Source organism: Dipodomys merriami, unplaced genomic scaffold, assembly GCF_024711535.1.
Source record: "Dipodomys merriami isolate MVZ:Mamm:240054 unplaced genomic scaffold, mDipMer1.0.p SCAF_33, whole genome shotgun sequence".
Classification (NCBI taxonomy): Eukaryota; Metazoa; Chordata; class Mammalia; order Rodentia; family Heteromyidae; genus Dipodomys; species Dipodomys merriami.
In genome coordinates, this window is record NW_027204826.1 from 11,573,738 (window position 1) to 11,600,438 (window position 26,701).

Sequence of the window (26,701 nt, forward strand, 5' to 3'; positions counted from 1 at the left end):
AACATAGTGTCTTGTACATCTCATTGTTACAATGGGTAAGCCTGTATCCTTTATTGATTGATTGATTGATTGATTTTTAGTTTCTGTTTTATTTCTTTTTTTTTTATTGTGAAAATACTGTACAGAGGAGTTAGAATTACATGGGCAAGATAATGAGTACATTTCTTATCAAGCATTGTAGTCTCTTCCTTTGTTTCCCCTTCCCATCCATCTTCCCCCCAAATCCTGTATCCTTATTTCAGCATTTTGTTACTTCCCTTACCCTCCCCAAATTAGAAAAAGTATATATATACAAGATGCAGGGCACTGACATCAAATACAGTGAAAACAGGGGTTATACCATGGGAGAAGCACATACAAAAGAAGCAAAAAAAAATCACATAGTACATTTGAAATATGTTAAAAACAATAACAAGAATAAAAAAAAAACCCAGTTGTGTCCCTATCTTGGGGTTCATTTCACTTAACATCATGTTATATGGTCATATGTACATAGCTTTTCACCTTTTCTGCTTGTCCTAGACTTACACTAGTTATTGCAAATAAGGGAAACCATGGAACCTATGTTTCTTTGGGCCTGGCTTACTTCACTTAATATAATTTTTCCCAAGCCTTTCTATTTCCTAATAAATGGGGCGATGTCAGCATCCTTCCTTTTTATTTTTAATGTGTTATTTGGGGCTCAAGTGGGATGAGGGGTTATACCTAACTCTTCTTGCTATACATTTCACTTGCATTTACTGGGCCTGGCACACAGTAGGAGTTCATTAAAATGGGTAGATTTGGTGTCACAGGGTATGGAACTTGGAAAAGGAGATAGGACCCCCTCCCCCCGCTTTCTTCCTTTTCTTTCCATGAAAATGCCTCCATCCTCCATCAAGTGACTAAATGCCTTTTTTAGAACTCACAAAGCAAAGGGAAGGTAGGTACTGGTGGCCCACACTTTGTACTCTTAGATACTCAGGAGGCTGAGAGCAGAGGATTGAAGACAGCCCAATTAAGCAGCTTAAAAACTCAGAAGTGGAGAGTTGGCTCAAGTGGTAGAGTGCCATTCCTGAGTAAAAAAAGCTAAGGGACAGTGTTTAGGCCCCTGAGTTCAAGCCTCAGGACTGGTTGGAGAAAAAAAAAAAAAGAAGGGCTCCTATTAGCAGTCTTTCACAATCCTATATTCCTAACTCTGTCCTGCCTTCCCTGTGAGCCCTGACATGGCGGAGGGTGTGTGTGTGTGTGTGTGGGTTCTTCTTGCTGGGAAGGCAGAATGGTGGTTGGAAAGCCCCTGGGTTTTGTAGAGGGTCTTGTGCGTGTGCTGGCATTGCCCAGTGGAGTTACAACTTGTTTACTGCCGTTGGTTTTTCCGGGATGAGGTCATCTGAGCTCCACTTCTGCAGGGCACAATGGTTTTGTTTGTTGGGGAAATCGCTGTCCATTGAAGTTTCTAAAGATGTCAGGGACATTAGGAATTGCAATCGAGTAGCTTCTTACATAAGTGCATCTGACAAGCCGATTTCACAAGCACTTCTCATCAGTCACAGTTGGATGGCGAGGTTTATTGTTTGAATGTGTGTGTGTGTGTGTGTGTGTGTGTGTGTGTGTGTGTGTGTGTGTTTTGATGTTGGGAAGGGATGTCTCTATGTAGAAACCAAGTAGTTTCATAGTCCAAGTAATGGCAGAAAGACCATGTATTTGGGAAACTGAACACAATTCCCCATTCTTCTTAGTTTTCTCCCAATTTTTGTGGTAGTGAAGACAGTTGTGAATTGAACTACTTGTGCATAATATTTAAGTTATCAGTAAATGCCAGGGTTCTGATCACTCTGCCACTTGAGTTGTGCCTCCAGCCTGACTTTTTTTTTCCAGTCATGGGGCTTGAACTCTGGGCCTGGGTGCTATCCCTGTGCTCTTCAGCTCAAGGCGAGTGCTCTACCGCTTGAGCCACAGCGCCACTTCTGGTTTTCTAGTGGTTTATTGGAGATAAGAGTCTCTCAGACTTTTCTGTCCGGCCTGGCTTTGAACCATGATCCTCAGATCTCAGCCTCCTGAGTAGCTAGGATTACAGGCGTGAGCCACCAGTGCCAGGCTAGCCTGTCTTTTTGCTAGTTAATTAGAGATGGGTCCTCACGACGTTGCTCCCCAGACTGGCTTTGAACCACAATCCTCCAGGGATCTCAGCCTCTCCTGAGTAGCTAGGATTGCAGGTATGAGCCCCAGTACCCACGTGGATGTAAATCTTTGTAGGGCAGTATGATCTTTGGCAGTCCTGCCAATGAGCTAGACAGACTGTATGCTGTTGGCATTCATTCTCAAGACTTTGTTGTTCATCCATAAGCCAGTGGTTAAACTCTTTGAATGGACAGCTTCAGAAAGTTACTACTTAGGAAAGGACTTCAATTTTTTAATTTTTTTATGCTGGGCCTGGACTTGAACACAGGTCTTGGGCCCTATTCCTGAGTTCTTGTGCTCTAGGTTAATGCTCTGTCATTTGAGCCACAGCTCTACTTCCTGCTTTGTTGTTGCTGTTGTTTATTGGAGACTTTCCTGCCTGTGCTGGCTTTGATCCTCAGTCTCCTGAGTAGCTTGGAGTACAGGCATGAGCCACTAGCACCTGGTTTCCCTTGACTTTTTGAGCCCTGAAAGAAGTATTTAGTCACTTGAGGATTACAGGCATGAGCCACCAGTGCCCAGTAGAAACTCAGTAAGAAGGTAAGGAGATGATCTCCTATTGAGACAATTTCGGCTTACAAAATAAATGCTTCCAAGACACAAAAATTCTTTGTTGTAAACAACTTGTAATTTTCATGGTTTTCAACGTTAGCTCCGACAGCCTCTGTGATAGATCTTAGATGTGTTTATCACAGCTGGAAGAATGTCACACCGCCATCCATGTTGATCATAATATGCCACCTACTCTGGTTGTGTCTTAGAACTGGAGTTCTGGCTTTTTGGTTTTGGGCTTTTTTTTTAATGGGGAAGTTGAGGGCTGAGGGCAGTCAAGTAGGAGTGATACCTAAACACTGAAATGGGAAACAGAGCACGCGTTCAGCCAGGACACTTTCCAGGTTGTCCCGAGACCTCGGGCGACCTCCAGGCTGTGGTTCATTGAATAATACTTAATGCTTTGTGTGGCCTTCTGTGAAGAGCTCTTTATGGCTATTATCTGCATGTTTTACAAACATAACTAAAGCTTATCCAGATGAGGACTTTTCTTTCCTTCCTTTTTGGCCATTGGGAAGCTTCAGTTGAGAGTGTAGAGAGAAAATTGACATCCTCCATATGCTGAGAGGCTGAGAGAGTTTGGGTGGGGTTTTGGCCTTGGATAGTCTGTGTGTGTGTGTGTGTGTGTGTGTGTGTGTGTGAGAGAGAGAGAGAGAGAGAGAGAGAGAGAGAGAGAGAGAGAGAGAGAGAGAGACAGGAGGAGGGGAGAAGAGAGGGAGGGAGGGAGGGAGGGGAGGGGGTGTTGCAATCTTTCCAGTGCTAATGTTTAGTGACTGTGATTTGGGACAAATGATTTACTCTGTGAATTTCAGAGCTTTGGGAAACTTGGTTGAGGAGTTTGGCTCCATCCTGTAGGCACAGGCACTATGTGTTCACTGTTCTTCCAAAATAGTCTTCCGAAAGATTGTATCCAGCCAGACTCACATAGCTTGTGCTACCCAGGAAGCTGAGGTCTGCTCACTGCAGTTCAAAGTTAGCCCAGGCAGACCAATCTGAGAAACTCCAACTGACCAGCAGAAAAAAAAAAGTCAGAAACAGAACTGTGGCTTGAGTAGTAGAGTACCATCCTTGAATGAAAAAGCCAAGTAAGAGTGTAAAGCCTGAGTTCAAGCCCCAGTGCCAGCCCTCTCTTCTCAAAAGCAAAAGGATTGCATCTGTAGCTAAACATGCACAAACTGTTTTTTTTTGTCATTATTCCCCCAAACAATACAGAATACTGATAAGTGATTTATATAGCATTTACACTGTATTAGATATTCTAAGCCATCTAGTGATGATTTAAATTTTGAGGGAGGATATGTGTAGCTTCTGTGCAAACACCACCATTTTGTAGGAAGGAATTCAGTATCGCTGGATTTCAGTAGCCAAGGATGTCCTGGAATGAATCCCTCAAGGACCCTGGGGGAAGGGAGGCTTTATACAATTCTTTCTCTTCTCCAAATTTGAGATTGTCCATGTTACATTTTTCTTTTTTTTTGTAGCTTTGATTTGTGTCCCAGCATCCTGCATGTGATTGGGTGCTATTGGTTAACCTAATTTGAAAATTGCAAATTCATTTAAATGATAGCTTAGGCCAAGTGTAACGAGGAAAGTCAGTTTTGTGAGCCCCAAATCTTATTACAAAGCCAAAGTAATCCATTGTTGGATCATTTTAATGGATCAGTTTCTTTGCCATTTCCATCCCATGTATTCTTTAGGATTGTATTTCACTAGATGGGGTATTTGTTGATTGTTTCCTAGCATTTCAGATTCCCATTTAGCTGTCTGGTTGGAAGTATTGACTTGTGTGTGAATGTCACTGTGGTTTCTGGGAACTGTGTAGAAATGTCGGGCAGTTGGTATTGGGTTCCCAACCGTGAAGTGCTAAGTTCTTTAGACCCCTAGGATTGGTGGCCGTCTGTGGGTCTTTGCTGGGGCTGTCTCTCATTGGAGACACTTGAGTGGGTTAGTACAGAACATTAAAGAGACTCTAGGGCATTGGCTCCCAGTGGTTGGCCTCCTTGTTCAGGCTTCTCATGCTCCGCTCTCATTTGCCCAGCTGGGTGCCTCTTCCTCTAACCCCCTTCTTTGCCTTTTGGCATCTTCCTAGTGTCTCAGCTCCAGGTGTGGCTTACTGGCTTAAACCATGTGGTTGTCTGTTGTCTGCCTCCCTGGCTCCAACACTTGTGACACTTCCTCTGAGTCACTGTGACAGCCAAATGTGGTACTGTACATGTACCTGGTGTTCTGAACTCTAGGTAGTAGATAATGCTGGTCACTTTTTAATGTCTTTGGATGCCTGGGCTGCTTCTGTGCTGGAGCCATTGTACCTAAAGCCACTAGAAACACTCCGGCACCAGTCACTTTCAAGCTTCTGTGCTCAGTTCTTCTCGGTCTGTCCCTGGAAGGGAGGTAATGGCTCCTATAGTAGTTCTGCGCTCAATTTTTTGAGGGATAGCTATACTGTGTAGAGGGTTTTACTCTCCACATAGCTTTGCCAATGTTTGTTATTTTCTTTTCCTTTTCTTTTTTGGGTGCTGAATGAATGCCAAGGCCTGTGCAATCTACCACTGAGCTATGCATCCTTGGTCTTGTTATTCCTTTCTCTTCCCCTTTTTCTCCTTTTCTCTCCTCTCCACTATCTGATGATATCTCAGTATAGTTCTGATTGAGGGCACATTGGGATTTTAGTAAGTATCAGTGAAATATTTCAACTTTTTCTTTTCTTTTTTTCTTTTGGTGCTGGTTCTAGTGCTTAAACTCAGGGACTAGGCACTGTCCCTGAGCTTTTATTTATTTATTTTTTGCTTTGGCTCAAGGCTGGTGGTGTTCTACCACTGGGCCACAGTTCCACTTCCAGCTTTTTGCAGGTTAATTGGATAGAAAAGGCTCACAGACTTTCTTGCTCAGGCAGGAATTTGATCTCAGCCTCTTGAGTAGCTGGAGAAAGTCAGCTTTTAGCTGATTTTTTGAGATATCCAGAAACTGGGCAAAACTATGGGCTCCCCGATTTACTTCGTGGTGCTTGGGCTCACCTGTATCTGAATATAGATGACCTGTCAGGTGGATAGGCATGTCAAGTAAGCATCAGCTGGGTCAGTGTTAGGGAAATGAAATCACCTTGCAGAAATCAATGTTAGTGAAATTAAATCACTAGATCTTAAAAGCAGCATGGAGTGGCTGTTATTCATCTTCATCCTGCCCTTTTCAACCTCTATGGACTTGTAGGGCTTTCATGGGTCTGTCTGTCTTTACTGAGGGGAGCAGCTCTGGATGGTTGCCCTGGATTTTTAGATACCCTGCTAGAAGCTCCAGGAATTTGTCTGTGGCTGATTAAGCAGGAAGTGCTAATCTAAAAGCATTACAACGTATTTCCTGCAGGCAGAGACCTTGCAATGAAGGTAATGTGTAAGGGTGACTCAGAAGGCATGTTAGGATAGTGCCACACTCCCTGCCACTGTGGATGGATGAGTATTGGTGGCCAGCTTCCATAGCTCTTTCAGAATGGGGAGCAGCATTGTTAGAATTGAACAGAATCTGTGCAATAGAACATTTTACCGGCCATCATGCAGGGCAAGGCCAGGTTATCTCTAAGAGTGGTTGCTTCTTTGTGCCCTTACCCTTCCCTGAGACCAGCTAGGTATGGGCAGGGGAGGGATACACACAGCATGGTTCTAGAAAATAGAATTCTAAAGTACCTGGTGACTCATTTGGGTGTGGTTTGTGTGTGGGGGTGATCAAGGATACATAATCTTTTTGTACACGTGTGCAGTCCTAGGGCTTGAATTCAGAGCTTTGTACTTGGTAGGCAGAACAGTCTATGACTGTTATGAACCAACACCCCATTCTTCCCTCTTTCCCTCCCTCCCTTTCCCTTTTCCTTCCTATATAGATCTCAGTTCTTGTCTGGAATGGCCTTGACTATGATCATCTGAGTTACACTTCCTGAGTAGTTGGGATGAGAGGTGTGCACTGTCTCTTCTACTGATTGAGATGGGGGCCTCATGACCATTTTTCCCCTCTCGCACATAAAGTTGTGATTCCCAAATCGCTGGAATTATATAGGTGTGAGCCACCATGTCCAGCTTACTGTGTGCTTGATTTGGAACCCACATCCCTCACCTTGTCTTGTGTCCCCCTCCCTCAGCCATCAGTTAGGGCCTGACCAGCCCTCCTTTCTGGGGACCTTTGCCTATTTGGTTTCTGCAGTTGTTCCCCATAAGATAGGTGTTCTGGAGCCTGCTCCTTCCTGTCTGGCTGTCGCTTGGATGTTCTTACCATCTTGCCTATCTTTTAAAGTTTGGAGATAGCAATGAACTCAGCATCTGGTGCCTCCCCTGAATTCTACTAAAGTCTCCCTTAGGTGCCATCTAAGACCGCCTGACTTTCTCTTTCTTCTTTCTTTTGGCAGGCACAGCACCCCATCATCACATACAGAAATTATATCCAATTAAATCTCCTAAGTCTTTTTCACACCTCCTACATTTGTGCATTTCTTTTTTTGCACCCAAGTGTCCAAATAACATTATTTCCTCCCGGTTGCAATTCCAATCTGTTGATCTTTTTAGCTCTTGACTCTTGTCATCCAGTGTATTTTACCATTTCTCCTGGAAAACTTGTCTTCCTAGAATTAGATAAGCATTTTATCTGTGCCATCCATCAAGTGATTGATAAAAAAAAAATGTTGACATATAACATGACTCAGAAAGCACCCCTCGGCCCTCTACTGGAGATTTGCCTCAGGTTCTTCATTATTCATCAGTCTGGAGGGGAGATTGTATACTTACTATTTGGGTGTATATATTTCTCTGCCTTTTCAATAGAGGCATAATAGGATCTTAGCAGGACTCAGTGGACGAAGTCTGTGTTCTTGCAGTCTGGCATTTGCAGTATCTCTGCAGCTGGGAGCTGGTGGCTCACACCTGTAATTCTAGGTATTCAGGGGGCTGAGAGCTGAGGAATGCAGTTCAAAGTCAACCTGGGCAGGAAAGTTGATGAGACTTATTCACCAGCAAAAAGCATAAGTGGAACTGTGGTTCAAGTGCTAGAGCACCACTTTTTGTTTTTTAAACTGTATTTTTTTTTTTTTTGGTCTTTTCTTTTTTGGTACTGGGGATTGAACCCAGGACATTGTACTTGTTAGGCAAGCGCTTTGCCATGGAGCTACATTCCAGCCCAAGAGCACCAGTTTTCTCTCTTTTTCTCTCTCTCTCACACACAAAAACACAAAAGGAAAAAAGAAACCCCAGTAATTCAAGAGGCTCAGGTAGTTGTGCATACATGTACACACACTTCAGTCAATCCATCCATCCATTCATCTATCGTCTGCATTTATTTTTGACTTTACTGGGATGGAACCCAGGACCTCATGCATGCCTGGTAAGGACTATACCACTGAGCTACAAGGCTCATATTTTAACACCATATCTGCACAGAATCAAAGAATCACATCCCAGGGCTAGGTGAATAGGTACCTGGGATTTCTACAGTGATAATCAACAAGATTCAGGTAACTGGCTAATTAAAAGGAGTACAGGGTCATTTAAGGAAACTGGAGCATTGTAGAGTGAAGTAAAACAGTTTTAACAGGAGCCTGTGATCTGTGATTAGAGCTGTGTAATGTGTTCTACAAAAGGAAGGCGGGGAGAGGACAGGGGGACACAGTGCTGGCTTTGATGTAGAACGTTAGCCTGATTTTGAGTGGAAAGCTAAACATCGTAAGGTGCATGCTTGCTCATTGTGGGCATTACTTTGACCTCTGTACACCAAGCTGTTCTTCACCCCCCCTCCCGCCCCACAGCAGCTGGCTTTGCAGTCACTGAAGAGGGTGTGTGACTTGTATGGGCCCTGGTTACCTGAAGAGCCCCCCAGTGTGTGCGCATGTGTGCGTGTGTGCGTGTGTGTGTGTGTGCGTGTGTGCGTGCGTGCGTGTGTGTGTGTGTGTGTGTGTGTGTGTGTGTGTGTGTGTGTGTGTGTGTAACCTTGGGATATAACCAAGGGGATCCAGCCCCTGAGAACTGTGTCATCAAAGAGAAAAATCGATCATCCATTCAAAAAGTCAGTCCGTCTATTGACATTGTAAAGAATTTGTCAGGGTAGGAGTCTTTAACAAGGTCATCATTGTTGAAACATAGAGACTTACTGTATTGGACTTTTGGAGACAGGTAGGCAGACAGTACTGAGGTTTGAGGCTTTGGGCTTGCTAAGCAGGCACTCAACCACTTGAAGCATGCCTCTAGCCATTTTTTCCTTTTCTTTTCAAATAGCTTCCTCCTCTGTCTCCTTGCCCCCAGACTGTAGTCCTATGTATGCACCCTGTGTAGCTGGGATGACAGATAGGTACCACCGTGCCTGATGTTTTTGTCTCAAGAACTTTTTGCCCAGGCTGGCCTTAAAACCATGATATTTCTTATCTTAGCTTCCCAACGATCTTAGATTATAGGTATAAGCCACTGTACTTGATAATTTTTTCCCTCAGTACTGGGGTTTGAACTCAAAACTTTATACTTGCCAGGCAGGCACTCAAACAGTGAGCTGCCGCTCAAGCCCTCTAGATACATTGTAATAGTCTTCTTTTTTTTTTTTTTTTTTTTAATCAAGGTACATGCCTGGGCACCAGTCCTCCTATTTTATACTTTATGGTGCAGATGAGATGGCAGATGTGTGCTAACATGCACATCTTTTTATTGGTTGAGATGAGGTCTTGTAAACCCAGGTTAGCCTTGAACTGAAGTCTTTCTGCTTTCATTCTCAGTCTTTGGAGTAGTGAGGATTACAGACATGAGCCACTGTGCCTGTTTTGACTTAGATATTTTAAGACCAGAAAGACATTCAGAGTGATTGTCAGGATGGGCAAAGTTGTTTTTATGAGGATCCAGGAAAACAGTTGCTGTTCCTCCATTAAAGCAAATAAAGCTCTATTCTGCACCAATCTGTTTGGCTACAGATGCTGTTGGTGGAGCGGACACTGGAGCTTGTGTTCCAGTCTTTGAATTAATTCAATTTCTTAATTGGCATGGCAGGATGTAAGCATCTCACCCATCTTTGTAAATTCTTTGCTACATTGCAGCCTTCAGTTTTAATGTTTCCAGTCTGCAGAACTGTTTTGTGTCTGCATAGGTTTTTAGATAGTTTATAGGCACCATAGAGATGGCTTCTATGCATGATTGTAAAAAATACTTTTTTTTTTTTTGGTCAGTCATGGGGCTTGAACTTAGGGCCTGGGTGCTGGCCCTGAGCTTTGTGTGTGTATGTTCAGAGTTATGCTCTAACACTTGGAGCTACAGCTCCATTTCCCATTTTTAGGTGCTTAATTGGAGATAAGAATCTCACACTTTCCTGCCTGGGCTGGCTTCAAACTGTGATTCTCAGATCTCAGCCTTCTGAGTAGCTAGGATTACAGGTGTGAACTACTGTTGCCAGGCAGTAAAGAATAATTTGCACAATCAGATGGCACTTAGGTTTTAATTTCTGCCCTCAAAAGTCACCTGTTATATAATAGGAATTCCTTCAGTTCCTGTGATTCCCTTTCACTATTGGATGTGTCAGGTGGCTCAGACTGCCATCTGTGAAAAACAGAAATGTACATATACAATGTAAACACCTTCTCATTGACACATGCAGATAAAGAGCTTACCATGAGTTGTGTCTGTTTATACTGAACACAGAAAATTCTACTCTAACCAACTCTGGAGAATTGGTAGTGTTTGTTATCATAACACTATCTCCCTCTTCCCCCATCTCCCAGTCTCTGATTTTTTTTTTTTGTTGTTGTTGTTAGTTGCAGGATAAGATCTCTATTCCCAAGCAATCTCGCCCCACTCTCCCCACCCCCTTGGCTTGGTTCTACCAGACTTCGAAGGTCTCCTGTAATCTCTGCCACTTTGGGAGGTCCCTGCAGTTTTCTGGTGCTGTTTTCTTTTACCTTGCACTGTTCCGTGTGTCCAGTTTCTGTGGGCTGCTTCAGGGTTTTCTGGCTGTGTTCAGGTCAGACAAACACCTGATCATAGGCTGCACTTGCACCGCACTGCGCCCTAGGCAGGTGAGGGGGGAGTCAGCGAGTTCTTTCCTATGCAGTGGGTCCTGCAGGCCCATCCCTGGGTGCAGGAAGGGCCTCCTGGGTTAACAGGAGCGGTATCACCTGGGCATTTCTCAGGAGCAAATTTTTGGTGTTTCTGTGAGCTTTTAGCATGGTCTCAGTGCATGATAGGGATTTTGAATGCTGTCCTATGAGGTGCAAAGTAAAGTTGGCTTCCTGAGCCACTTCCATGTCTCAGACTGCTCTGTAGCCTCAGTTCTGCTGCTATGTTTACTCTGGTCCCTGCTGCACAGGCCATGACCCCCAGAGTCCTCCCCAGGGGGAGTCAAGTGGGCTCCAGCCATCTCTAAGATGAGTCTAGATGCCCAGCCTCTGTGATAGACTCAAGCTTGGGTCCTAGAAGAAGAGAAATGGCAAGGTCCTGCCAATCATCAGCTCATCTTCCGGGGTTTCCCCCTCTGAAAAGTCTTCCTGACCTTCTTAGAATTAAGTCACGAGCCCCTCTTTTCATGTTCCTGCAGCCCTGACTGTGGGTCATCTCATGGTGTCTAGTTTGCTACTTGCTGGAGACGAGGTTGCTCCCGTAGCAGGTTAATCCTCTCCTAACCCTTTAAATCATTTTGACTTCCACAGAAAGATAGCATCTAGTGAGAGTTTTGGTGTATAAAGTTATCTGTTCCAATGAATTCATTTCTAAGACAAGTAATGAACGGCTATAGAGAGCCACCAGCTGAGACCAAATAGATTTCTTACACAGACTCCAAGGCTTTTTTAGGTTGGCTTTTATCATCAGAACCAGAGATGATGCTTGGTTGGCTAATATAATTTCCTTCGTTATTTGCCTATAGACCTATAGTAAGAGAGTTCTAATTTTTCTTCTCAATGTTTTTCATTTCCAGCCGTAAGCTAAGACTCTCCCATATTTTGAAGAAGGCTTGATCAAAATAAAAAACATTTTAATGAAACGGATAGCATGATACTCTCTAAGGGAATTGTTGAAGGATCATGAAGGATTTTGCTATTTACCGTATTTGCTAGTAATATTTAGACTGGCAGCAGAATTAATGGAGAGGGTGTTTTTATGAGTGGAGGGGCATTTTTTTTAACTAACGTGTGTTGATCAGTAATGTTGCCTCAAGCCTGTGACTGTTGGCAGTAACACATTCCACTTAGCTGGTTGTCATGGTCTCTTCTGCACAGTAGGTGGGAACAGCCCTTCTTGCCCTTGAAAAAGATGAAGCCCTCTGCCCTGCAGCCCTGAGCCAACCGATTTTCTTTTTCTAGGACCTCAAGCTTCCATGGCTTGCAGAACACGTTATGAACATACTACATTTCTAGTATAATTCTTACAAACATTTAGGTCCACTGCTTTGTGTGTGTGTGTGTTTTCTCAGTGAACTTTGCAGTTGTAAAAGGTTTGGTTTTAAAATGGTGTCTTTGGGAAAGTGAGTTCTGCCCCAGGTACCAGGCTGCCTGACCCTCCCCAGCCTTCAACATACATCAGTTGGCCTCTGCTGATTTGCTGTGGCTCAGGGCACTGCAGCGAGGCCATCCCCCCGCCCCATGACAGCCCTTCTCCCTGCTTCCTGCCTCTCCTCATCAATGCCAACTTTCCCTTCTCTTCTTAAGCCATCCTAGATCTCACCTTCTTCAAGTGGATCCTGCCCGTGTGGGTTGCTTTGCAAAGGGAGGAATGGAGTTTTGTTAAGTCTCCGTAGTCATCAATGGGTGGTAGCAAAGGGCGTATCTCACACTCTATGCCCAGTATTTATTCTCTGAATGCATGCATTCTTTCCCAGAACAAACAGAATGTAGCATGCTGCATTCTCCTTCCTGTTTGTGGCTGGTGCAGTCTGAACACTGTGCTATCATTCATGGTCCAGCTTGAGTTCCTTTTTTTTTTTTTTTTTCTCTCTCTCTCTCTCCCTTTCTTTCTTTTTCTGTTTCTGTGACAAAACACCCCAAAGACCAACAGTGTCATTCACAGAATCCCAAACGGCTGTTTGTTGGGTCCTGCCTTGTACTTTGTGGCTTGGGTTTGTCCTCTCTTCCGGAATGAAAGGGTAGTTTCTTCCTATTTTTTTCTGCTTTTGTTCTATGAATGGGGAGGAAAGTGTGAAGTGTGGAGATGACTTTTTCATTGGGAGGCGCAGCCAGGTCCACCTCCGCCTGCAGAGGTCTTCGCTGGCCATGGACAGGAGCCAGATGGCAGAGAGAAGCAGATTCTTTGCTGCCGTCTGCGTCTGGTGGCAGTGCGGAAGTCCGGCCGGCTTGGGTTCTGTGCCTTCATGCTTTTCCTCTGCGTCCTGAATTTCTGTGATTTATTGGAAATGATGGCAAATAAAATTGGAGCCTCATTCTTTGTGACTGAGCATGTGTTGAATACAATAATAGATTTGAGTTCAGATGCTCTTGGATAAACAAATAAATGTACTCAACCTATAGTGACATCGAAAGAATGAGAATTTTTAAACGGGACACTGAAAGAAAGAAATAGGTTTTTTTCCTTGTCTCTCAGAGAAGACTCGAGCCTTAGTCCTCCAGGATGTGCAGTTACTGACCTGAAATGGAAAAATCAGTGTGTGTGTGTGGGGGGGGGAGGGGAGAAGGAAGGGTGAAGTTGTGGGGTGGGGAGGAATGTTTGGGCACAGCTGTGAGGCAGTGATATTTGAGTTGAAATCTGCATAGGGAGAGATCAAGGCAGTGTGTGGAGAGAAGAAGGAAGGGAGAAGAGGGAAGGAGCTTGGTGTGGTGGAGATGGAGACTGTTTGGCTAATTAAGCAAGGAGAACATCATTAGATTAAGTAGCAGTAGGAAGAGATGAACTCCCCTGGAGTCAGGGGAGGCTGGGCATGGGAAGGTATGGCTGCAGACCACCCTGGAGACCACAGGGTTCAGAACAGAGTTACAGTGGTAGAGACACTGGCTGGGTGGACTTCATTCATGCAACACCAGCTCTGCGATGTAGTAACTTTGGACCAAGTACTAGGTCCTGAGGACATAATTGTGAGGGAAATAAAAACAACTTCCCTTCCCCATCTTCCTGGACCTGCCATTGTGGGACTGACAAAGTAAAAAGAAAGGTCTGAGCTGGGTTCCCGAGACAGGGAGATAGGGGTGTAACTGAGAAAAAGCATCCAAGAACTCTGGCTTTGGGATATAGAGCCCAGAGAAAGGTGTTGCTGGTTAAGTTGCTAGCTTTGTGCCTTCAGAGGAGCATCAGGAATGGCCGATCTTCGACATGAACAAGTCAGAGAATAAGAGAGTCATTGAGTAAAAGATAGGGAGTCCTGGGAGGTAGTGTATGGGGTGGAAGAACTAGATGTGGAGGAGGCAGAGGGGTACACTTGGATGATTACCCGTCATTGATGTGCATTTCGGAATCGCAGAGAACCAGTGATCTGCGCAAGGCACTTCCTAGTTCATATGCTTGCTGACCACACTTACCCTCCTACCTGACCTATAGATGTTTGATTCAAAGCAGGCTGCTTTGAGTCTCCACTATCTTGGTCATGGTAACTATCCTCCAGTGTAGACAGGATGGTGTAGTGGTGCAGATGGAAGTTGTTGAACTTGGCTAACTGAGCTCTGTTCAGCTGAGGAGCTGGGCTGGCCTGGGTTGCAGCCTCATCTTTTTGTCTGTACCCTCATGATACCTTGGGCTCTCGGCTTTCATTTGCACCTGGTCTCTGCCACGGTCAGGGAGTGTGTTGGCCAGCATCTGGCTTGGTGTAGGCACTTCATGAGGGTACTATAAGTAGCCAGATCATCAGCCAGGTATTCAGCCTACAGCTTGTACCTCATCAGTCTGCAGTGGAGAACTGTATCTCCTTTCCTTAACATAGATTATTTTCCCCCCATGAATTGACCACGTTGTGGGTTGGGAAGTAGTTTTAAGACTTCCCTGCTAGCCGGGCGGGTGGCTCATGCCTGTCATCCTAGCTACTCAGGAGGCTGAGATCTGAGGATCATGGTTCAAAGCCAGCCCGGGCAGGAAAGTCCCTAAGACTCTTATCTCCAGTAAACCACTAGAAAACCGGAAGTGGCACTGTGGTTCAAGTGGTAGAGCACTAGCCTTGAGCTGAAGAGCGCAGGGTCAGTGCCCAGGCCCAGAGTTCAAGCCCCATGTCCTACCAAAAAAAACCAAAAAACAAAAAAAAAACAAAAAAGACTTCCCTTCTTTGCACTGAAACATGTCCTGCCTCTGCCCTCTTGTCCCCCGCTTAGTCTGTGGACCAGGCATCGACATCCGCAATGACTACCAGCAGCTGAGGCGCCTGGAGAACTGCACAGTGATCGAGGGCTACCTCCACATCCTGCTCATCTCCAAGGCCGAGGACTACCGCAGCTACCGCTTCCCCAAGCTCACCGTCATCACCGAGTACCTGCTGCTGTTTCGCGTGGCTGGTCTGGAGAGCCTCGGGGACCTCTTCCCCAACCTCACGGTCATCCGTGGCTGGAAACTCTTCTACAATTACGCCCTGGTCATCTTCGAGATGACCAATCTCAAGGACATTGGGTTGTACAACCTGAGGAACATTACTCGGGGGGCTATCAGAATCGAGAAGAATGCTGACCTCTGTTACCTCTCCACGGTGGACTGGTCCCTGATCCTGGATGCCGTGTCCAATAACTACATCGTGGGGAACAAGTCCCCGAAGGAATGTGGGGACCTGTGTCCCGGGACCATGGAGGAGAAGCCAGTGTGTGAGAAGACCACCATCAACAACGAGTACAACTACCGCTGCTGGACCACGAATCACTGCCAGAAAAGTAAGAACACTGGGGTCTGCTACTCTCTTCTCTCTGCTTCCTCCTCCTCCTCCCCCTTCCCTTTCCCCTCCTTCTTTCCCTTCCTTTCTTTTCCTTTTTCTCCTCTTCCTCCTCTGAATACATGGGTCCTGGGAACCAAGGTGAGGCTCTGTCACATCAGGAACGCGGTGTGGCGTTCTGTGGAAAGGGGCCCCAACTGCCGGGGGTGCTGGTTGGCTTTCTTCTGCACTTGAGAGCCTCAGGAATACAGGATTGTGGCATGAATGGAGGCCATCATGGCTGCTGTCAAGACAGATCCAATCATATATTAGGAATAATCCACCGCACTTCTGGACTAGAAGTCGGTGGGCCTTCAGCTTTGGATTCCTGATGAGAAAGGGGAACCTGGTAGGTTTGGAAAATACCCCAAAATTGGCAGGTAGGGGCTGCTTATCCTTTGCAAGAAGAGATTTTTTTTTTTTTGTATAGCAAGACTTCGTTAGCATGAATATAGTTTAATAAAGGAAAAATAAAGAGCTTACTCACGTCCTTTGTAAGTGGTCCTTGGTCTTAAGCATTTACAGGAGTGGGTGAGTGTTCTGGCTTATGATTAGAACTCCTCCTAGCTGAGGCAAGCAAGTTCTGGATAGGTTTGCAGGAGTTTGTGGTTCAGACTTGTTCAAGACGTGCTTGCAGATAGCTGTGTAAGAGGGTGCATTTTCATTTAAATAATTAATTTATTATTTACTTATTGTATTGGTCTTGAGGCTTGAACTCAGGGCCTGGGCACTGTCCTTGAGGGTTTTGTTTTTTTTTAATATTCAAGGCTGACACTTTACCACTTGAGCCACAGTTCTACTTCTGGCTTTTTGGTAGTTAATTGGATATAAGAGTCTCAAGCTTTCTTGCCTAGCTTGGCTTTGAATTGTGATAATTAGAGCTTAGCCTTCTGAGTAGCTGGGAATATAGGTGTGAGCTACCAACATCGGGCACCTTTGTCTTTTTTTTTAAATTAAATTAAATTTATTTTATTTTTTTTTTGTCTTATATGTTCACCAGTGTTTAGATATAGTGGCTAGAAAGGTTCTCTTCACTGGTTTTCCTCAGTGTGTTAGCTGTAAGTACTTATTATTTAGTGGTTGGCCTAGTGAAAGACCCAGAGCCCATGTACTCTAGCTAGTCGCAAAGAAGTCCTCAATGGGTAAGCATGCTGAAATAGTACATTGTGTAAAATAAAGATAGGCCAGACCCTATAGATAGTGGTTGTTTGAGCTCTCCACTGACCAGAGCCCAGGAGGAGAGAGGTGCATCCTCTGAGATATTACATACCTTCATGCGTGTGTGTGTGTGTGTGTGTGTGTGTGTGTGTGTGTGTGTGTGTGTAACTGTTTGATTAGTAGGGCCAGGTTCCCTGAGATATTACATACCTTCATGCGTGTGTGTGTGTGTGTGTGTGTGTGTGTGTGTGTAACTGTTTGATTAGTAGGGCCAGGTTCCCACCTCAAAGAGCCAAGAACACCATGGGGCCACTGTAAGGACCACTGTAAGGCTAGTGCTGGAGGAGGGTTCTTTTGTGATTGATTAAAAACTGTACCCTATCCTTGACTTCATTTGTAGTTGGATAAAATAACAAAATATATCTGAAAAGTGGCCTTAGTATTTAAAATTTAAAAGTAAAAGTAGTTATCGAGGGAGTGAGTGTGGGGTAGGAGAGAGAGGTGTTGAACGCAGAGATGATTGTCCCAGGTGACCTTGGACGGGCCAGTTTCTCTGGGTGGTACTTGGGCATGGTCCTAGAGCAGTTACATTATTCTTTCCTGGTGATTAAACGTAAGGATGTAAGTGTTTAGGAATGGGCAGTGCTATTAGATAGGCACCTGTTAGTGACTCACAGATGTGTTGGACTCATTGTGGCTTTTTGTCTGTTTTTGACATCTGCTTGCTGAGGAAGCCTGGGGCAGGGTTGAGGCTTGAATTCTTGGCCCAAGTCTAAGAGCAGTGAACAGAGATGAGCAAGTAATTTAAATTGCCAGGACATCAGGTTTTTTCTTTGTTTTGTTTTTTAATCTGTGGGATGGAATGGATCCTTCCTTCCTCACAGGGCTGTTGGAAGATTGAAAGTACAAAGAGAAAAGGCACATGAAAGAGTAGTGACGGTTTGAGCCAGCCCTAATGCTGGTGCAGCTGTGGACTAGATGCTGGTCACACCCTGCAGCCCCCCCACCCCCCACCAGCTGGCCCAATCCTACTGATGTGTTTTGTGATTTCACAATGAAGCACTTGTTTAAGATTGATAAAGAAAAACCATTCAGGGGAATTGTCCTCTCTTTATCTTGTCAGGAAAACTCAGGCACTGTCACAATTTCTTAGAAGTTTCTACTTGAGTTGGACTGTGTTCCTTTCACTTGGTTTCCCTTTTGACCTATGTAGCTATGGTGGCCACAAGCCATATGCACTTAACCTACCTGAGTACTTGATCTGTGGACCGTCTGAGTGAGACCTGCTTTAAATGTAAAACACATACAGGATTCATTGGAAGAAGAAGGAGAAAAATCCAGCAAAAGAGCTCGTGAATAATCTCTTCTATGAATTCCATGTTGAAATACAAATGTGTGGGATACACTAGACTAGGAAAAATTGTGTTATGGAATTATTCACCTGCTCCTTTTTACTCTGGATGTAGCTAACAGAACATTTGACATTACAAATGATTTGCATGTGTGTCTGCCAGGGAATACCATTGTAGAGGTTTTCTTTGAGTCTGGAGTTTCTCCCCGCATTCTCTTTCTGGCCCACTGGCCTCTGTAATGTTGCCATGTCCTTACCTCTCCAGCCAGAACCCTTGGTAATCATCCAGGGAACCAGAAGGGCACTGAGTCCAGACAAAATGCCTACCTCAAGTTCTCCCTAAGTGGTAGATGGCCATTTGAAGAATTCCATTCAGTTCTTATGCTGGACGGCCGTAAAAGCAAAGAGACTTATCTGGAGAGAAACGTCAAGTACAAGTGTGAAGTTGTTGATGTCACGGAGAAACACTCAATTGTTTAGTGCTGATGTACAGCTATTACTTGACACTCTACACTCTTCTAAATCTTGACTCTTGGTGGGTGGCAGTACGGTAGACAGCCTGTTAAAGAAGTGGCCACTTGGTGGCTTATTTGCACACCTCTGTGTTTCTGGTTGCTTTTGACTTGAGATTTCATGCAGGCCCGGGTTGATCCTCAAGAGCAAGAGACTCTGAAATAAGTTGATGTGGCCTTTTCACTTTGGCAAGGACACAGTGTTAGGGCCCTCCTGTCTGGGGTGGTCAGTCCTCCCTCTCTGGTCTTCTCTGTTGCCCTCTGTTCCTCAGTCTAGAGTTTACTGGCTGGTGGTTTTTGTCCATTTGGGCTGGCTGTAACAAAACACCAGAAACAGAGTGGCTTATAAACAACAGATTTGTTTCTCATATTTCTGGAGGCTGGAAGTTCAAGATCAAGGTGTGGATGGATTTCACTGTCTGGAGAGAGTCTGCTTTGTGGCTCATTGTGCTATTTTGCTTTGTCTGCACTCAGTGAAAGGGGCAACAGATCTCTCTAATATAAGGGCACTAATCTCATTCCCAAAGGCTTCACCTTGGTGCCTTCATCATTTCCCCAAAGTTGCACTTCCTGATATGAACATTGCATTCACCTCATGACCAGAGTTCTATTTTCCTCATTCCCATTGCATTTGTGGGTCCTTCGGGGCCTTATTTGTTCTCTTTTAGCTTCCAGATACCATCTCAGGCCTAGACAAGAGCTTTCTGCACTCTTGATTGCACCCATCCAGAGCAGTTGAGTATCTGAGCATCTTCCTCACTTCCAGCCGGTTGTTGGGCTAGGAAGCACTTGTCCCCCTGGCTCACATGTCGGGAACATGGGTGTTGTTTGGATATTTGCTTTATGTTGCTTCAGTCTGCCTTCCTCCACCCTACCTTTTGCCTTCACCATGACAGAGCCTCCTTGATTTGTACCCTGTAGCCCCACTTGGCATGATTAACCCTCAGGAGTGAGCTCCCCTCCCCACAACCCTGTAGCAGGTCCAAAGAGGATGAGCTCCTTGGTGATCCACCACCTCCCCATGGCACTGGACCATGTGCACTGGACCATGGGCCACTCCCTCCCTCCTGCTGGGGGTCCTTGACCTCCAGTGGTCCTCTCCTACTTAGCCAGCCATTCCCACACTCCCTCTGCTCACCTGGCTGAGTACCAGACTTGCTTTTTCCACTGGGCATGGTGGCCTTTGGTGGGCCTGTTCTCCAGCACCAGGTGGGCTACTTTTTTTTGTTTGCAGTGCTGTGCGAAGTGTGGGAGAATCCATCGATGCCTGGTTTTCTCTTCAGGCACAAAGATGGCGCCCACTTCATGAGGAATTTATTGTCTGAGGACCGCCCCTACCCCTCCTCCTTAGCATTATGCAATGGCAGTTCCCAGCGAGCCCAAGAATGTTAGGATTTTGAAATACCTCTCTGATATTTTCTCTGTCCTTGTCGCCATCATCGCTGTTAAGAAACATTGCCACCCAGACCCATTCTAGCTCTCAGTTGGCAGAGTGGGTCCACTGAGGATGGACACTCTTCTCCCTCCCACTGTTGTCTGGATGATTCCAGGCCAAAGATGGAGAAGTATCAACATCATCTGGAAGGTTGAAGCTTGACCCTGCGAAGCTGTGAATTCATTACTTGGGTTTTACTGAAGTCCAGCCACATGCTGGGAAGGGCAGAGGTGAATCCTCCTGAGTGTCTGTGGTTTTCTTCCTTCCTTGCTTAAGTGTTGCTGTGCATAGTGGCTGCCTGTTACCACATTCCAGGTTATGGGCGATGCTTCCTAAGCCAAACAAGCGCTAAAACCTAAGACCTTAACTGCTAAATTCTGCCTCCCAGTACTTTTTAGCTCATGAGAGTGAATAGTTCTATCTATTCAGGTTGTCCTGATTGTGCAAAGTTCTTGTCTTTACTGGGAAATCCGTGAAGGTGCCTGGCTGTGTTGGAAGCTGGCTTTGCTGGGGCAGCCTTATTTCAATGGAAAGGGCCTCAACTGGTCAGTGGTCCCGGAGTTTGTGGCACTACCTTCTGCTTTTGAAATGAGAAATCAGGAAAGTAGTAGGTTGGAGCCTGTGTTGAGAACATGGCACCCATTAATGACAGAGAAACCATGCTGCTGTCATCTTAGCACCTGTGCCCGGAACAGGCACAAAATGAAGGTAGATGCTATGGGCTTGGGCTTGCAAGTTCTTACTGGTCCAATAGCCCCCTTACATGGGTGGTATTGACTTGTGGAGTAGGTTCTCCCTTCTCTCCCAGGTTGGCACATCTGGCCTGCCAGATCAAGGAGGAAGCCTTTTTAAAGCATTGGCACATCACCTGCTGGCTTCTGTGCTGTGATGTGTGCTGTGTGCTGTGTGGTATTTCAACTTAACTTTTTTCCCCCCTACTTGGTCTACATGCAGGGATCTTGGAGTCTGTCTGTTAAATGCTGACTGGGTGGTCTTCCCTAGGCTTCTTCTGACTCTAGACCCTCCCCCCTACCCCCCTAGACTACTAAAATAGAACATGATATGGACCAGCATTTTTATTTTTTTAATTTTTTTTTTTAATTTTTTTTATTGTAGAGATACTATACAGAGGGTTACAGTTACATGAGTGAGGTAATGGGTACACTTCCACTTCCTCTTGAACATTGTTACCCCCTCCATTGTTTTCCCCCTACCATCCCCTCCCTCCCTCCCTTCCCCAAGGTTCTTTTTTTTTTTTTTTTTTGATCGTGATTAAGTGATTACTTAATTTCCAGAAATTCACAGTATTGTGGAATAATGATGCTCATTTAAAGTCACAAGTTCATTCTAACTTTCCTGGAGCAAATTGTCTATCACAGTCTGTAATATATAACGGTGCTCATATGTTATATACCATATATGTGATCAGCAGCATGGGGATATTTAGTAGTGGTTCAACCAGATGAGTGGGAGTTCTTTGTTTCTTAAGTCCTGTTAGTTTTTGGACCAGCATTTTTAGGTGGGACCTTGAGAAAGGCCAGTGGACCCTGGGGCTCTGACTTCATGTTGTCTCTGTTTCCTTGGAACACCTCTGGTCTGGTCAGCTGCTCTCAATGTGGGGGTGATCTTTATTTAGAAGAGGATCACGTGCCCCCCCACCCCCGGCCTCATTGCTATGCCTTTTATAGTAAGGCATGGGGATCACATTGCATTCTCCCTGATTGTCGACCCCTTAGTACCTTGATCATGAAGCAGTTTGTGTCCAGGATTCTTTGGGGCAGCTCTTATACTATCCTGTCTCTTTAGAAGAGGTGTCATTTTTACTTGGCTAATTGTCATTAAATTTAGGTGTCAGCCTCCTGAGTCTACTTCAGATGTTTTTAAAATAGCATCTTAGAAACTAATATGTTCTCAGTCTTTCCCTCTTAATAACACTCCCCCCTCCCCCCAATTCGAGGTGTTTGGAAAAATCCCAAGTGCTTTCAGATCTCACCAGTTAAGCTGACTTGTAGGATGGTTCTGGTTTCTTCGTGCTCCTAAAAAGCCTCTTTTCTTTTCATGTGTAGGCTAGTATGTGACATTCTCAACTAGAATGTGTGGGCCCATGTCATCTTGGCCTGGATTGTATTGCCCAACTCATGCATGGCGTGGTTCAAAAGTGAAGTTTGGCTAGTGGAGTAGCTGGAAGCCATCATGGAGATTTGCCACCTTCCAGCGTATGGTATAAATCCAGGGCTTAGGTGCAGAAGGTAGGGTCTCCAAATACGACCCTTAATTAGGTTTCCCACTGACTTGAAGGCAGTGTGGCAGGTCACACCTTCTGTAGGGACACAATGATGATCACGTATCTGGTTGCCCAGCACATAGCTGGTTCTTGGTAAATGGTAGCAGCTGTTTATTTTTAAGCTAAGGCCTACCTTCTGAGACCACCTAAAATTCTGAGTGTTAAAGTTGGATTGGATTTGTTTACTGTTGTATCTAAAGCAATCTCTTCTGTTGCTTTTTCTACATTGTGAAAAATCACTGGGCCTCGTGTAAGAGTGGTTCTTGCTAATTTAACCTGAGTTTTAAGTTCTGGTGGCTGTCTAGATAAGCCATATCTTTTAAGAACAATCAGCAGTGTACATGCGCCCATATCAGAATGTCAGTAGGGACTTTATAGTTCCATGTAAACTATTTGGTTATCAAACTTTATGCATTTATTCTGCCTACAAGCTTGGTATTTGGGAGAATTTATGAAACAGCAGCAGATTGTTGTCTGATACTGACATTAAATGCTATCTTTGTAAAGTGAGTGAGTGTGTGTATGTGTAAGAATTAAAGTTGTTAGAGAGTAGGCACAGTTTTTGGTAAAGGCAAGAAGGAGGTACACTTCTGTTTGTGACAATGTGTGTCTCACATAGTGAAGGTAGCCATCTGTTGCAGGCTGGAGCTTGTGCCTACTTTTTTTTTTGGGCAATACTGGCTCTGTGTGCATGTGTTTGTGGGTGTGTGTATACATGCGCGCTCATGCACGTTGTGTGTTCATGTGTTTTGTGCATGTTTGTATTTGTGTGTGCGCGTGTGCATGCATGTACACACCACTGCTTCTCTCACCCAGCTCCTCTCTTGTCATTTTGTTTCATTTTCTTCCTCTCACCCCCATTGCAGGAAACAAACACAGGCTCTCTCTGTCCTCCCTTAGATCTTCCTTCCGTTCCAGGGGATCAGGTGGGTGGGAAAATGTCGTGTGGGAATGCCAGGCCCTCTTCCGGAAGCTGGGCTTCTGTTTCAACTCATTCCTGAACAGAAGTCTTTTTTTGTTTCTTTGCTTTGGTCACAAACAAGCACCCAGCCCTCTCTCCTTCCTGCCACTTTTTCATGGAATCCACGTGGGATGGGAACAGAGGCATTGTGTTTAGCAGCTCCGTTAGCTGCTAGATACTCAGAGCCGTTGGTTAGAAAAGCTGTGAGACAGATCCCCTCGGTAGCTGCCTCAGGTTTGTTCTCATGAAAGCCTTGGATAAGCGGAGTAGTAGTATAGTAGTCCTCCTTTATCTGAAGTGAGGTGGGGGAATATATTCTAGGACCAGCTCGTAGATATCTAAAACCACAGATGTCTCAGGTCTCTACGTATTCCCCATGCGTATATACGTCATGATGAAGTCCAATTTCTAAATTGGACGCCATTTGTGATTTGAAATAATAGCTCATAATGGAGGAGAACAACATTCACAGTATCTAGTAACAAAATCACCATCATGACTCCTCATACACTTTGGGGGCCAGTATTGCGTAAAGTAAGCAAATCTTAGGAAATACAAGCACTGTGATACCCGGAGAGCTGATCTGACTATCTAGCTGACTTCTGAGCATTTAATGGTCACGTGACCCAAACAGTGTGGATGCTTTATGCAGAGGGGCAACTTAACAGCCCCGACAGGACCGAGTGGCACAGCTCGAGACTTCATCACACGACTCAGAACAGTGTGTAACTTAAAGTGCAGGAATTGTTTATGTCTAGAATTTTTCATTTAATGTGCTTTGGCCCACAGTGGACCATGGGTAACCAAAACAGTAGAAAGTGAAGTCAAAGAGGTAAGAGAACTACAGTAGATGTCTGAGCCCATGCAGGTAGGCAGAAGTTGTGGCTGACAGCAGCTGTGGTGGTTTGGGTGCTGGGCTGCCTGTGCCTATGGCGTGGGGGTGGGGGTCACTGGGGAGGTGGACCCAGCTGCAGTGCACATAAAAAAAAAATAAAGGGAGCCAGAGAGCCTATAATAAAATAGAAAACAATAAAGATTGTAAAGACTGATCTTGTTAGAAATTCTTCCTGGGAAGCTCCCAGTGTTGGAATTCAGTCCTCCCCTACCCCCAGTAGAGACAACTGAAAAGTACTCAGATCTCTAGGTTTAAACTAGGTTTAAAAAAAGACTAGCTTTGTTCCTGGAGATATATATATATATAATATATATATATATATATATATATATATATAATATATATATGCACACACACACACTAGTTGCATTAAGGGGTTTCATTTTCCCATTTCTGTGGGAATGTATTTGATCATATTCTCCCCCTCTATTTCTCTTTCTCCTTCCCTTCTCACCCCGCTTTTGCAACTTTTAATGGGGTTTATGGTTGTGTTTTCACAGGGCATAGAATGTACTTCAGTCATAGTCACCACCCCCATCACCTTCTTCTTTTGTCATTTGCCTCTGTGACCCGACCCTCCCCAAAGAGCTTCCCCAAACTCTGTTTACATTAGCATCTGATTTCCTGACCTCCTTACGCTTTACTGAGTAAATGATGCTAGTAAGTTCTTAGGCTGTTCCTCAGATAGGAAATAGAGATAGGGCGCAGCTCTGGTGCTGAGTAAATTTGAAATGATTGGATTGTAAAAGTTTCCTTTGGGCTAGCCATGTCAAAGACTCTTTAAGAAAATAAAGTTGCAGCTTTTTCCCCCCGTCCGACAGAGATGCTTAGGTGCTGAAGGTGTATCTGCTAATTTCATGCATTATCCAGATAACATGGTCCACAATGGTGATGCTATTGTCCAGTGGTGTTTTGGCCCAGGCCTGGTCAGTGATGTGTTACCTTCATTGGTCTTCGTGCCCTCTTCTCCCTACTCCTTCTCGACCCATGGGGGTCCAGGCTTGATGGTCATGTCCTTATGAATGGAATCCTGGGAATGTGTGGTTTTCTTAGAAGAATATTTCTTTAGCTTGACAAACATTCTCCAAAAAACAAATCCTCCCGAGAAGAGTCATTGGATGCTAAAGGTGGCTGATTAGGGGAAGAATGATAGACCTGTAGTCCTGTGTCTAGGATCAGATCTCTGCTTTGCTTCTAGGGCTACCAAGCAAGTTGGATGATTAAAAATTATTGAAGTATCTGATGGTATTTGAATCTGAAATGTGAGGGTGCAGGTTTGAACTTTGTACTTTTCTTATAAGGGTTGTTCTCCAGTGTTGTCTACAAAAACAAAGGAATTCTTGATATCCCCTGCTTGTTTCATCAGTTCCTCAAAGAAGTCAAAGCAGAACTCTGTGTATCATCTTTGGCCTGGAGAAATATTAAATCTACGTTAAACATGCAGGCATGAATGGGCAAAAGAAGGAGCTGGGTCCTGAGAATCTGCTGGAACAAATAAGTAATGTAAATGGGCAGAAAGAGATACTGAATTGATTGTATCTTTCAGCTCTTGGTACTTAAAGCAAAGATAAAGGAGTGGAAAAAGATTGTCATTTGAGGAAATGAAAAGATGAGGGACTTTTGAAACCAGTTGGGATTTTTCTGCCTATTAATAGAGTGACTTGGATTAAAGAGTAAAGCCATTCCATTTGGTATGGATCATGGTAGCCACTGCTAGCCGAGCCACTCCTGTGCTCTGACAGGAAGCCCACACCCCAGGTCTGAAATTTAGTGGATGACAGCTTTTGACAGTCTTGTCTGAAATCTTCCTCAAACAATCATAGTAAGACTTGCAGTGGGTACAGTGTGAAGCCATTTAGATTTTTAAAATGCATTTATTAATATTAATATTATTACTATTATTATTTTACCATTGTGTAATAAGTAGGGCAGTAGATTAGGATTCTGTGGGCTGGGTGTCAGTGGCTCATGCCTGTAATCCTAGATACTCAGGAAGCCAAGATCTGAGGACTGCCATATAAAGCCAAACCAGGCAGGAAAATCCTTGAGACCTTATTATCTCCAATTGACCAGTAGAAAGGCAGAAGTAGAGCCAAGGTGCAAGTGGTAGAGTACTAGCCTTGAGCAAAAAACCCCCTTAGAAACAGCATGTAGGCCCTAAGTTCAGACCCCTGTACTGATACCCCCCACCAAAAAAAAAAAAAAGAAAGAAAAAAAAATAGGACTCAACAGATTTGATTATTTTTCTCCCTGAACAGAATACCCAGATAGACAAAATTTTGCAAAAAAATTTTTTTTATCATGAGAGAACAAATTTAATTGGCACGTTGGGGAAAATACTGGAGCAATTTACACTGATCTACTGATAATTGTATTGGTGATTCATATTTTGAGAGAATGGAAAGAATCACACATATTACCAGATTAGTAGTAGGTAACTACCAACATTTTCTATCTTTTGTTACCCTCTCTGGCAAGATGATTTCATTAATGTATCACCCATAAACCAAAAACCTATGTGTTTTACAAGGTTGATTGATTGATTGGTTGATTGATTGGTTCGTT

The 26,701-nt window shown here is 44.5% G+C and overlaps 1 protein-coding gene across 1 annotated transcript in view; it reads left to right on the forward strand.

The window, feature by feature from the left end:
• Nucleotides 1-26,701, forward strand: part of Igf1r (insulin like growth factor 1 receptor) — a 222,258-nt gene that overhangs the window by 22,218 nt on the left and 173,339 nt on the right. Inside the window, exon 2 of the mRNA XM_070043168.1 lies at nt 14,957-15,502. Coding sequence (XP_069899269.1) covers nt 14,957-15,502 — 546 coding nt within the window. The remainder of the gene's footprint in view (nt 1-14,956; nt 15,503-26,701) is intronic.